Source organism: Vulpes vulpes, chromosome 15, assembly GCF_048418805.1.
Source record: "Vulpes vulpes isolate BD-2025 chromosome 15, VulVul3, whole genome shotgun sequence".
Taxonomy (NCBI): domain Eukaryota; kingdom Metazoa; phylum Chordata; class Mammalia; order Carnivora; family Canidae; genus Vulpes; species Vulpes vulpes.
Window position 1 is genome coordinate 55,143,359 of NC_132794.1, and position 14,294 is coordinate 55,157,652.

Consider the following 14,294-nt stretch of genomic DNA (forward strand, 5'->3'; position numbering starts at 1 on the left):
ACTAACTCATAACATTTTCTGGGCTTTGTTAAGGAGATTATTTCTGACTTACTTTTTCTGTGTCTCTTCTGGCAATTTTTAGAAATTTATATTTTCTTAGAAAAATCACCCCTTTTTCTGTATTAAAAATTTTAAAAATCTTTCTTGAATCTATAGTCTCTTATTTCTCATATTGATTTTTTGTATAATGAGACTCAAAATTTTTTTCTATATTACTGTTTTTATCAAAGAACCAGTTTCTAATTATTTGGACCATGTCTGCTAGGGGGAACCCTAGTTCAGTAAATTCTGCTTATATATATATATATTAAGATTTTATTTATTTATTCATGAAAAACACAGAGAGGCAGAGACACAGGCAGAGAGAGAAGCAGGCTCCATGCAGGGAGCCTGATGTGGGCCTGGGTGGAAGGAAGGTGCTCAACCACTGAGCCATCCAGACATCCCCGCTTTTCATTCATTCCTTCTGATTTCTCTATTGCTATCTTCTTGTGCTATATGCATACTTTATTTATATTCATTATTTCTTGTTTTCCTATACTGAAGTTTTTTCTAAGTATCATTATGGTTGTATCTTGTAAGTTTTGATATATAAATCTCTGGTTATATTCTAAATAATTGTAACCTTGGCCTTAATATCTACTTTCTCTCAGCTTTATCTTTTTTTTTAGATTTTAGTCACCCATTTGACAGAGAGAGCACAAGCAGGGGGAGTGGGAGAAGCAGACTCCCCACTGAGCAGGGAGCCCAAAGTGGGGCTTGATCCCAGGACCCTGGGATCATGGCCTGAGCCGAGGCAGACACTTCACCTACTGAGCCACCGGGCACCCCTACATTTGAATTTCTGATCAGGAGGAATTTATTGTGAAGGTTTCCCCTCCCTCAGTGACAGTCATCTATGCTTTGAAATGCCCTTTTTAACATTCATCACATTTTCAAAATAACAAAATCATAACTAATAATTTTAGCATGCTTATAAAACCCCTCAAAACAAGGGGGCCTGGGTGGCTCAGTCAGTTAAGTGTTGACTCCTGATTCTGGCTCAGATCATGATTTCAGGTCTTGAGATCAAGGCCTGTGTGGGGCTCTGCACTCAGCAAGAGACTCCTTGGAATTCTCTCCTCCCTCTGGCACTTCCCCCCTCCCTCCCTCCCTCTCAAATAAATAAATGCTTTTTTTAAAAAAATTTATTTATTTGAGAGAAAGCGTGTATGAGAGAGAGAGAGAGAGAGAGGGAGAGAGAGAGAACTAACAGGGGCAGAGGGAGAAGCAGACTCCTTGCTGAGGCGGAAGCCTGATGTGGGCCTTGATCCCAGGACCCTGCGTAACCAACTCAGTTGCCCAGGTGCCCTCAAATAAATAAATAAATCTTGAAAAAAAAAATCCTCAAAACAAAACTTTGCAGTGAGTTCTGTTATTATCCTCAATTTGTAGTTGTGGAAAGTAAGATATTGAACTCACATAAATCACCATTATAAGAGAGGACTTTTTCTCTCCCTCTTAGATTTAGTAGCTTGGGTCCTCCAGGTCACACTGCCAAAGGTAGATTAACAGGAGAAAAAGTTTTTTTAACATCCACTAGGGGGCTTCACAGAAAAGCAGTAAAATCCTCAGAAGTGGTTGGATCTAGGAATTTATATTATTTTAACAAGATGATAGATTGCGAGAAGTGAGTAGGCAAAGGAACGCTGTTTGGGCTTCTAGGGGTGGTAAGTAGTGGGGGACTATATGGCGAGAACTAATGGAAGGTAAGGGTTATTTTAGTAAGTTTTGTTTATGTAGACTCCAGTCTGTGAAATCTCTAGTGATGAGTCATCTCTTGGTGTGGGAGAGGGGAGGAGAGACACTTTCACAAAGGGAAGGGGAAATGTATGTCCTGCTTTTAAGCAGACAGAGGGAGGGTAGAGAGCGCTTCCTGTGTCTGCTATTTCTTGTGGCCTTCTGCTGAAGATAATCCTATGTCAAATGGCATATTTTGGAGTGGCATTATTCTGATCCCTTTCACCATAAAAATACATATTAACCAATTATTCATAGTAGTAAAAATTAATACTTTCTGTAATGTGTGACTAGGTATCCTGATATTGAAGAGGAAACCAAAGCACAGACAGGGTGGGAGACTTGCCTAAGGTCACAATGGCAAACTAAAGATACATACTTTGTCTCCTGAAATTTTAATTCCTTCACCTCTGCGGTTAGCTATATGATCACCCTGGTGTTTTCTGAGAATCAATCCTTATACTAAAATCCACTTCTGTAATCATAATTTTACTGTATCATAATTACTGTAATCATAATTTTTCTCAAGTTCTGTTACTAAAACTTCTATTTTATATATATATAGACATATATATATATATACACACACATATATATGTGATATATCTTAAGTCAAAAGCATTCAGAGCACCAGATTCAGCAATTTGTATGGTGATCTTTTGGCTAGTTCTGCCTTTAACAGTATAATCTTTGTAGGAGCTATTATTTTCATATTGAAAATACTCATTGTACTTTTCAGGAGGGGGCACACTTTAAATGACCATCTTTTAAGAAATGGAGTCTTGCTGGTGACGCCCAGAGCTTTGAAATCCAGCTACTTCCCCAATTACAGCCATACTGCTTCATTATTAGAGGATTAGGTATGAAGTTTAGAAAAACATTGTACACTTCAGTTCTTTCTATTCTTAGAGAGAAATACTTTTCTTGTTTCCTTTTATAGCCTCCATGCATTTGAATTTCAAAGGGAGGAACGTTGAATGGTAAGCCTCCAGCACTGAGCAGTTATAATAAAGCGAGGACAGACTGCCTTCCTGAGGTAGTCTGGGAAAACGGCACATTTGAGAACCCAAAATCATTTCATTAAAGCACATTTTAGGAGATGAATTTATTTTAACTTTGCTGTTAGCACTTCACTTTATTTGTGTTTGCAGTTCTTATAAAAGCAAATTAATAAGGATTCAAATTCAGTGGAACTTGAATTTTGTCTGCATATGATTTTCACAAGCAGAAACAACATGAACCTCTTTTTGAGGCTAGTGGGGTAATGGAAGCCAGAAAACTAGGAGTTACATGCTTCTCCCTCTCTTTCACTCTTTCTTACTTCTAATTGATCACCAATTTCTATGGATTTGACTTTTTGAATATCACCTTAATTTAATTTTCACCTTTCTCTATCCCTATCACTAATGTACCCTCAGCCTTTCTCTCTAGGTTTACTACAAATGGCCATCTATTGGATTTCCTTTTTTTTTTTTTTTTTTTTGCTTTGTCTTCCTATAACCCATCTTTCATACATTTCTCAATGAGCTTTTTCAGGTGTGAAACTGATTAATGTCATTCTATCTGTAAATGTGTGTTCACATTCATTGCCTATGGGTTTAAAGCCAGATTCCTTAATAGGCCCTTTAAGACCTGGACCTTGACTACCACAAGCCTTCTCCTCTGATGTATTTAAATCCTAATTATAATTTTCTGAATACAGTATGTTGGGTCTTTTCATTCCATTTGCCTAGAATACATCACTTCATCCCACTTGTCTGACATCATCCTTTAAAATTCAACTATTATTGTTTCTTGGGGAGCCTTCTCTAACTTATCCTCCCCCTTCTGGATTTATTTTACCACCTTCTACAGTAGGGATGAAATAGCTTTTCTCTGTGCTCCCAAAGGATTGTGTTTGTCTGGCTTATCACTCTATTGTCTCTATATTGTACTTTTTAGTTTAGCTATTTTTCTTTTCTGCCAGATTTTTCCTAGAGGCCAGGGGCTGTTATTAATTTCTAAGAGTACTTAGAAAAGCACTAGTAAATGCTTCTTTAAAAACAAAAAAAAAATTTTTAAGTAGGGCTTGAACTCGACCTTGAGATCAAGAGTCAGATGCTTAACCCACTGAGCCACCCAGGCACGTCTTAAAATTTTTTTAGTTATTTTGGAATAACTTCACGTGCATAAAAGTCAAATATAGTAAAAAAAAAATTACCATATACTCTTATCCCAGATTATCCAAGTGGTAACATTTTACCTTACTTGCTTTATAATTTTTTGTTTAATATATGCATACGTTCTTCTTACATATATAATATATTATAAATTATTATTTGTAACAAATATATTATTTATAATAACTATATTATATAGTTATTGTATATTTAATTATATATTATATATTATCATTAATATATGAGAATTTACTAATGTGTTCTTTATGATTTAATATATGATGAATATTTGTGAATATTCCATGCTTTCTTAAGTTATATACCCCATCATCAGAGTATGATGTTAAATATATGTACATATTCATAATCTTGATCAATTTTGTTGTTTGAGTCATTCTTTCTTTTGTCCATCTGATCTGTTATTATACTGAGAATGGTATTGATCAATTTTGTTGTTTGAGTCATTCTTTCTTTTGTCCATCTGATCTGTTATTATACTGAGAATGGTATTTTTTAAGTCTCTTATTGTTAGTATATTCCTGTCTGTATTTCCTTACATTCCTTATAATTTTTGCCTTATTAAAATGGTTGTAGTTTCATTTGGAGGCATTTCTTAAACTATTACCTTCATTTTGAAGCCCTCAGCATTAAGAATTTTCCTTGTATGCTCTTTGGCTTACATTCTATGATGTTTGATATCAAGATTACTACCTCTGTTTTCTTATTGTTTCCTAAGCTCTGCCAACCAGATTATCTTTTTTGAGAATTTGAATCAATGGGCACAGAGATCTAATCAGATACTATGGGACATTGGAGCCATTAAATCTTGTAGAGTTGAGGTTACAGTGTCATGAAAACGGAAGGTATGGAGGAACAGAAACTAAGATGCTAACAGAGGCAACTGAAATGTGAACAGCATTGAGCAAAGGGAAGTAGAGATGGTGTCTTTGGAGGGATGATGGAATTAGACATGAAAAGAGAACCAAAGACACTAATATAAGCAGTTTCTGACGGCTGTCTGATTCTTTAGAGGCCATCTTGAATAACTTCCAAAGATATTCAACATCTCTTTCTATTATTATAATAAACTTCCTTTTTCCTTGAGCTGGTTTTGGTGTGATTTTCTATTTCTTACAATGAATTCATCTTTAAGATCAATTAATTAATGAGTCTTGAATATAGTAAGCTTTTATAGATATTTATTGTCCTGGTGTTATTATTCAGATACACTGTGATGTGGGATGATAATCAATGAGACGTATTCATTCATAGAAGTGCTTTGAGATTACTTAATGGTATAAAATTATTAAATCTATTATAAGACTTTTGGATCTAGAGGAGGCCTATAAGGAATATTTAGTCATATTCTCTATAATTTCACAGAAGAGAGGCCAAAGGAAAATTATTTGCCCCACTGGAATTAGAACTGTGGTCTCCTGATATCCAGTCTAGTTTTCATTTGACTACTTGTACTGGGTTGCATAGTGACTCCTCACCCCCAACCCATTCATGTCCATCTGGAACCTCAGAATGTGGCCTTATTTGGATTAGCATCTTTATATAATTATTTTATCAAGTTAAGATGAGATCATAGTGAATGAAGGTGGGCTCTAATTTGCTAAGACTGGTGTCCTTATAAAAAGGGAAAACAGAGACACAGATAGAGACACACAGGGAATTCTATGTGGTGACAGAGGCAAAATTTGGAATGATGCAGTTGCAATCCAAGGAATGCCAAGGATGGATGGCTATTACCAGAAAGTAGAAAAAGGCAAGGAGGGATTCTCCCTTACAGGTTTTAGAGGTGCATGGCTCTGCTAACACTCTGGTTTTGGACTTCTAGCCTCTAGAACAGTGAGACAATAAATTTTTATTCTTTTAAACTACCCGGTTTGTAGTATTATGGTAGCCCTAGGAAACTGAAACACTACCCCATACTCTTTCTTTTAGTATAGAGATCCTTCTCCAAATATCATTAAGAATTCTACAAAAAGTTATATTCTTTGTACTTGAGGGAAATATTTTTTCCTGTTGAATACATTAGTCTTTTTTACTCTTCTGTGTTCTTAGCTATACACTTGTGTCACTTAGGGAATTATTGTATTGTCGTATCCTAGGATTTTCAAAGAAGTATGTCAGTAAAAGAATTTTGCTTTTCTTTTTAGAGATAATTAATGGTGGTAGGCATATGAAATGTGTGTATGTATATTTTATGGATTTTTCTGTGATACAGATATTGTGATGTATTGTACTCTTGCTTTCAGATTGCTGAAGCTAAAGGAGATGTTTAACTCTAAGTATGGATCCATTCCCAAGTTTTATGTTCGAGCACCAGGAAGAGTCAACATAATAGGTATTTCAGAAGTTCCTTCTCTTGACTCCTAACTCTTGGAAATGAACAAGGGGTATTGGAAGGGGAAGTGGGTGGGCGGATGGGGTGACTGGGTGATGGGCACTGAGGGGGGGACACTTGACGGGATGAACACTGGGTGTTATATGTTGGCAAATCGAACTCCAATAAAAAAATAAACAAAAAACAACAATAAAAAACAAACAAACAAAAAAAGAAGTTCCTTTTCTAATTTTTTTTCCTCCTTTGCTAAGATTGAAATTTTTGTTAAAATCCTGTTTTTTTTTTCTTAATTTTTCCCAGGAGAACTGAGAAGAGTATTTCATATAGTAAGATAAGCTTTTGTGTTAGGGAACACACTATGTTTTCATTTATCCCAATGCATGTTATTAATGTTAATTTTTTCCACTTATTTAAAAAATTTGTTGAAACCTGGTTGTTGATATTGTTTTCATGGGCAGCCCAGGTGGCTCAGCGGTTTAGTGCTGCCTTCAGCCCAGGGCCTGATCCTGGAGACCCAGGATCAAGTCCCACATCGGGCTCCCTGCATGGAGCCTGCTTCTCCCTCTGCCTGTGTCTCTGCCTCTCTCTCTGTGTCTCTCATGAATAAATAAATATAATATTTTAAAAAAGATATTGTTTTCATGAAAGATGAAAAGATTTTTTTTGTGCTGCAGGTTAAATTTTTAGATTGTGGTGAATACTCTTGGTGGTTTTACATTTATTCATTGGATTGGAAGAATACTGGGAAGCCCTTTTAAAAGTGTAGTGACATATTGGGAGCACCGGGTGGCTCAATCTGTTAAGTGTCTGCCGTTGGCTCAGGTCATGATCTTAGGGCCCTGGGATCAGAGGCCTGAGTCAGCTCCCTGCTTGTCAGGGAGTCTGTTTCTGCCTCTGCCTCTGTCCCTTCCCCTCCCCTCGTCCATCCCCCATCCACCCAGGATGGGTAGGAAATATCAGAAAGGGAGACAGAACATAAAGACTCCGAACTCTGGGAAGTGAACTAGGGGTGGTGGAAGGGGAGGAGGGCGGGGGGTGGGGGTGAATGGATGATGGGCACTGAGGGGGACACTTATGGGATGAGCACTGGGTGTTATTCTGTATGTTGGCAAATTGAACACCAATAAAAAATAAATTTATTATTAAAAAATTTTGTATAATTAAAAATGTAAGCATACAAAAAATAGTTGGAGTAATATAATGAACTCCCATGTAACCAATATCTAGCTCAATTATTATTATCTCAGGTGACTTATTTTACTTTGAGGCAAATAATGGGGGCTTTTTTTTTTTTAAAAAAAAGGGATGTTTGAGCATGGTTAAATGAAGGAGGGAGGGGGAATGGAGTAAAGCCAGTGGAGAGAGAGATTGTAGATAACTGAGAAGGGAGGAACTGATGGAGCAGATTTCCTGAAGGCAAGAGGGGCGTATCTAGGGCATCAGAAGAGGGCAGCTTTGACTCTTTTAGCAGCAGGCAAAGAAAGAAAAGGATGCAGTTTCATGTAGATAAATGTATAACTTTCTCCTTGTGAAACCACTGTTTTATATCCCTGTCTTTTTGAAGGAAGTTTGTGAGAATGACAGCTTTGAAAACCACTTCTCCGTCATTGTCAATCCATAAAAAAGAACCCAACTCTTTATCATTTCATTTTATTTTTATCTTTTTTTTGAAAGATTTATTTATTCATGAGACACACACACACACACACACACAGAGAGAGAGAGAGAGAGAGAGAAAGAGAGAGAGGCAGAGACACCGGCAGAGGGAGAAGCAGGCTCCATGCAGGGAGCCTGACATGGGACTCCCTGTGGGAGGCCTGCTTCTCCCTCTGCCTATGTCTTTGTCTCTCTCTGGATAAATAAATAAAATCTTAAAAAAAAATTGGTTAGGCATTTAGTTATGCCACAAATTTGAATAAAGCAAAGTCCTCAACTTAGTGAGCATGTTGGCTAATAAGGAAGGATGAGGTAAGGCTTTAATTGTTCATATTTTAAAAAAATTACTTCTTTATTTATTCATGAGAGACACAGAGAGAAAGAAGCAGATACACAAGCAGAGAGAATAGCAGGCTTCATACAGGGAGCCTAATGTGGGATTCGATCTGGGGACTCCAGGTTCACGCCCTGGGCCGAAGGCAGACGTTCAACCGCTGAGCCACCCAGGAGTCCCTTCAATTGTTCATATTTAACAAAGTAATAGGAAAGAGCAACAGAGAAATGAGATAGTAGTTTGTTTGATACTCCATATAACTAGTCACAAAACAAGATGTTTGAAGATGATCACTATGAATTACAAAGTAGAAAGAAACTTGTGAAGATTTAAAGGAATCTAAAAATTAACAGAAACTAATAAATAATATACTTATTCTAGCAGATGTTTCAGGCTAGAATGTCTGGGAGAAAAAGAGAACTGAATCGTTTCCAGTGCATAGTATTTTTATTTTCTGTTAAAACCTGACTTGTGGTCAAATTTTTCTTGTATATCAGCCTACTTTGAGTTTCTCCTATTTCTTATGCTGCAATATTAAAAATTCTTTCTCTTTTTTTTTCTAGGAGAACATATAGATTATTGTGGGTACTCTGTTCTTCCTATGGCTATAGAACAAGATATGTTAATAGCTGTGGAGCCTGTGAAAACACAAACTCTTCAACTAGCCAATACAAATCCCTTGTACCTGTGAGTATTTAGGATTGATACTATCTGTAATGGGGTGTGTGTGTATGTGTGTGTATTCATATCCAAATGAACTCTTTAGAAGAAATCAAATTTGTAATAAATCATTGAATTTATTGAAAATTTACATCTTAAAAAAAAAAAGAAAATCTGTATCTTACTTCCCAAAAGAGTCTAAGGCTTCTCTTTCATATTTTTCATTTGCTCATTCATTTGAGAAACATTTCCTGAAGACTTACTATGTGTATGGCATTGTTTTAGATACTGGGCCATACAAAACTTAAAATAACTCTGTCCTTTCCCCGAAGGTATTTATTATCTGTGTAGGTGGCTATCTTCAGCCAAATCAATGGTGGTGCCTTTCTGGTATTACTGGGGCACCCTCTAATTCTCTCGTCATAACATTTTATCACATTATATTATGATTACCTGCTTACTTACCTGTATTCTCCCAGTAGATCATAAACTCTGTGACTTCAGGTACTGTTGTGTCTCCAGTGCTGTAGGCTCAGTGTCGAACTTCAGGTCTTGTGCATAATATATATAAGTTTCTAGTGCATATGTTTTATCAAGTTAGAGACATACTTTGTATTTCCTGTTGTTTTTGAGTTCTTAGTTTGCTGAGATTAAAAGAAATTTGTTAATGGGTATTGAATTTTATTAAATCTCTATTCAGTATTAAATAATGGTTTAAAAAAAGCACTATGAATTACACAGATGGGTTTTCTTTCTTTTTTAAGATTTTATTTATTTATTCATGAGAGGCACACGGAGAGAGGCAGAGACACAGGCAGAGGAAGAAACAGGCTCCCTGTAGGGAGCCTGATGCAGGACTCCATCCCAGGACCCCAGGATCATGCTCTGAATCAAAGGCAGATGCTCAACCACTGAGCCACCCAAGTGCCCCTGATGAGTTTTCTAATGTTGAGCTATTTTTGCATTGGGATATGTCCTACTTGCTTATAGTATAGTTTGATGGACTTGATTTGCTAATTACAAAAAAGATTTAGGAATATGTTTGGCACCTTGTATTTTTGGCTTATTATTCATTGGCTAGTTTGCTTACAGTAATACTTGTTCATTCAGTGAATATTTTTTGTGTGCCATTAATAAGGCACAATACAGGTTGTGCAAAATACAGAAATTTCTGACTTTTATGTCCTAGCCTCAGCAATCAGACAACAAAAAGAAATAAAAGGCATTCAAATTGGCAAAGAAAAAGTCAAAATCTCCCTCTTCGCCGATGACATGATACTGTACATAGAAAACCCAAAAGACTCCACCCCAAGATTGCTCGAACTCATACAGCAATTTGGCAGTGTGGCAGGATACAAAATCAATGCCCAGAAGTCAGTGGCATTTCTATACACTAATGAGACTGAAGAAAGAGAAATTAAGGAGTCAATCCCATTTACAGTTGCACCCCAAAAGCATAAGATACCTAGGAATAAACCTAACCAAAGAGGTAAAGGATCTATACCTTAAAAACTACAGAACACTTCTGAAAGAAATTGAGGAAGACACAAAGAGATGGAAAAATATTCCATGCTCATGGATTGGAAGAATTAATATTGTGAAAATGTCAATGTTACCCAGGGCAATTTACACATTTAATGCAATCCCTATCAAAATACCATGGACTTTCTTCAGAGAGTTAGAACAAATTATTTTAAGATTTGTGTGGAATCAGAAAAGACCCCGAATAGCCAGGGGAATATTAAAAAAGAAAACCATAGCTGGGGGCATCACAATGCCGGATTTCAGGTTGTACTACAAAGCTGTGGTCATCAAGACAGTGTGGCACTGGCACAAAAACAGACACATAGATCAGTGGAACAGAATAGAGAACCCAGAAGTGGACCCTCAACTTTATGGCCAACTAATATTTGACAAAGGAGGAAAGACTATCCACTGGAAAAAAGTCTCTCCAATAAATAGTGTTGGGAAAATTGGACATCCACATGTTGAATTCTTTAAAGAAAACTTTAAATTGCCTCAAATACAATTTTGTGTCATTATTTGTAAACATTTAAAACTGTCTACATAATAATTTGTTGTATTGATTTACTCAAATTTACTTAACCATTCCCACCATCATAAATATATGGTTTCAGTTTCATTTTTTTTCTACAAAAGCAGAACCTGAGACAGACCTGAATGAAAGTAGAGTATTTGGAATATGGTCCCAGGTATGGAACTCAAACAACATGGAGAATGATTTAGGGAGGCAGAGATGATTCCTAAGGTAGGTAGTCCTTGCTGTAGGTAAGGGGCTTCATTCTACCAGCACTCCTAGGAAGTATGCAGCATGCCTCCCAGAATTGTCCACATGTTGTGCAACATTCATTGCATGGAGGTACCATAATTTATCTATTCACCATTGATGGGCATTTAGATAGCTTTTGGCTATTATGAACAATGCTGTTGTGGATATTTGTATACAAATCTATGTGTGGACATGTATTTCACTTTCTTGGGTAACTATCTGGGACTATCTAGTTCACCTTTTTAAGAACTTGCCTAACTGTTTTCCAAAGTGGTTGTACCATGTTTCATTCCTACTACTAATGTATGAGAGTTCCATTTGCTCTACATTTTTGCTAACATGTCTTTTTAAAATTTTGGTCACTCTCGTAAGTGTGTAGTATTACCACATTGTGGTTTTTATTTTTAATTTTAATTTCTGTAATGATGTTGAACATCTTTTCATGTACTTGTCACCTAGATATCTTATTTGTTGAAGGGCATATTCAAATCTTTTGCCCATTTTTAAGCAGGATTTTCATTTACTATTGACCTGTAAGATTTTCTTTTATACTGTAGCTACAAGTCTTTTGTCAGATTAATATTTTATAAATATTTTCATCCAGTCTGTGACTTGGATTTTCATTTTCTTTACTATGTCTTTTGAAGAATAATAGTTTTTAACTTTGATGAAGTACAATTTATTCATTTTTTTCATGATTTATATAGTTTTTAAAAAAGATTTAATTTATTTATTTGATATATAGGGAGAGAGAGAGAGAGAGAGAGAGCATGAGTGGAAAGGGAGGGACAGAGGGAGAGGGAGAAGCAGACTCTCCACTGAGCAGGGAGCCTAACTTGGGGTTCTATCCCAGGGACCTGGGATCATGGCATAAGCCAAAGGCCAATGCTTAACTGATTGAGCCACCCAGGTGCCCCTCATGGTTTGTAGTTTTTGGCTGTTTTTAAGCACCCTTTGCCAAACCCAAGGCACTAAAAGTTTTTCTAGTGTTTTCTTCTAGAAATGTTATGATTTTAGCACTTATATTTAGGTCTATGATCCAGCTTGAATTAATATTTGTATGTAGCATGAGATAAGGGTTGAGGTTTATTTTTTTACATATGGCTATCCAATTGTTTCCCACCATTTATTGGAAAGATTATTTCCCATTGAATTATCTTGGCAACCTTTGTTGAAAAGCAGGTGACAATAAATGTATGGATCTGTTTCTGGACTCTATTCTGTTTATTGTTGCATTTGTCTATCTTTTTTTAAAGATTTGTTTATTTATTTGAAAGAGAGAGAGAGAGAGAGCATGCACACATGCATAGGCAAGGGGAGGGACAGAGGGAGAGGGAGGGAATCACAAGGAGACTTCCCACTGAGCATGGAGCTCCACTCAGGGCTCGATGTCATGACCCTGAGATCATGACCTGAGCCGAAATCAAGAGTCAGATGCTTAACTGACTGAGCCATCCAGGTGCCCCATATACTTGTCTGTCTTTATGCCAATATCACATTATCTGAAAACCATAGCTTTAAAAAAATTTTTTTTGACTATGGTTGATATACAATGTTACATTAGTTTCAGGTGTGCAACATAGTGATCCAACTTCTTTATACCTTCTGTTATGCTCATAAATATGGCTACCATCTGTCACCATACAATACTATTACAATATCATTGATTATATTCCCTATACTGTGCCTTTTATTCTGGTGACTTATTCATTCCATAACTGGAAACCTTAATCTCCACCTCTTTTTCATCCATTTTGCTCATCCCCTCACTCCCTTCTGGCAACCATCAGTTTATTCTCTATTTTTAGATCTGGTTCTGCTTTTTGTTATTTATTCATTTGCTTTGTTTTTTAGATCACACATATAAGTGAAATCATATGGCATTTGTCTTTCTCAGTCTGACTTATTTCACTTTTCATAATACCTTCTAGGTCCATCCACATTGTCACAAATGACAAGAAATCATCCATTTTATGGCTGAGTAATATTTCATTATATATATGTACTACATTTTCCTTATCCATTGATCTATTGTTGGACACTTAGGTTGCTTCCATATCTTGGCTATTATAAATAGTGCTGCAATAAACAGGGGAGCATATATCTTTTTGAATTAGTGTTTTCATTTTCTTTGAGTGAATACTTAGTAGTGGAATTACTGCATTGTATGATGTTTCTTATTTTTTTAAGTATTTTATTTATTCATTTGAGAGAGTGTGAGAGAGAGCATGAGCTGAGGGAGGGACAGAGGGAGAGGAAGAAGCAGACTCCCCGCTGAGCAGAGAGCCCAACACAGTGCTTGATTCCAGAACCTGAGATCATGACCTGAGCCAAAAGCAGACAACCATCTGAGCCATGCAGGTGCCCCACCTTGTATGATGTTTCTATGTTTAATTTTTTGAGGGACCTCCATATTGTTTTCCCCAGTGGCTATATCGATCTATACTCCCACCAACAATGCATGAGGGTTCCTTTTTCTCCATGTCCTGTCCTTTTGATCATTCTGATAGGTGTGAGGTAATATCTCATTGTGGTTTTGATTTGCATTTGCTTGATGATTAGTGATGTTGAGCATCTTTTTGTGTGTCTGTTGGCCATCTGTGTATCTATTCAGATCCTCTCCTCATTTTATAATTGGATTGTTTGGGTTTTTTGATATGAGTTGTATAATTTCTTTATATAGTTTGGTTATTAACCTTTATTAGATATATCATTTGCAAATATCTTCTTCCATTCAGTAGGTTGCCTTTTTATTTTGCTGATGGTTTTTTTTATTTTGATATAGTCCCAGTAGTTTATTTTTGTTATAATAAAAATATAAACTTGCCTGAGGAGACCTATCTTGAAAAATGTTGCTACTACTGATGTCAGAAATTATTGCCTGTGTTTTCTTATGGATTTTATGGTTTCAGATCTCACATTTAGCCATTTTGAGTTTGTTTTTGTGCACAGTTTTAGAAGTGGGTCCAGTTTCATTCTTTTGCATGTAGTTATCCAGTTTTCCAGCACCATTCATTGATGAGACTGTCTTTTCCCCATGGTATAGTCTTATCTCATTTGTTA

At 36.2% G+C, this 14,294-nt stretch overlaps 1 protein-coding gene across 5 annotated transcripts in view; it reads left to right on the top strand.

The window, feature by feature from the left end:
* GALK2 (galactokinase 2) overlaps nt 1-14,294 on the top strand; it is a 126,663-nt gene that overhangs the window by 11,251 nt on the left and 101,118 nt on the right. For all 5 annotated transcript variants that reach the window (XR_003235014.2, XR_011997379.1, XM_025998681.2 and 2 more), the window contains exons 2-3: nt 6,203-6,291; nt 8,845-8,968. Coding sequence is in view for 3 of the 5 variants with exons in the window: in XM_025998681.2 (XP_025854466.1) it covers nt 6,203-6,291; nt 8,845-8,968 (213 nt within the window). In the remaining 2 variants the exon portion in view is untranslated. The remainder of the gene's footprint in view (nt 1-6,202; nt 6,292-8,844; nt 8,969-14,294) is intronic.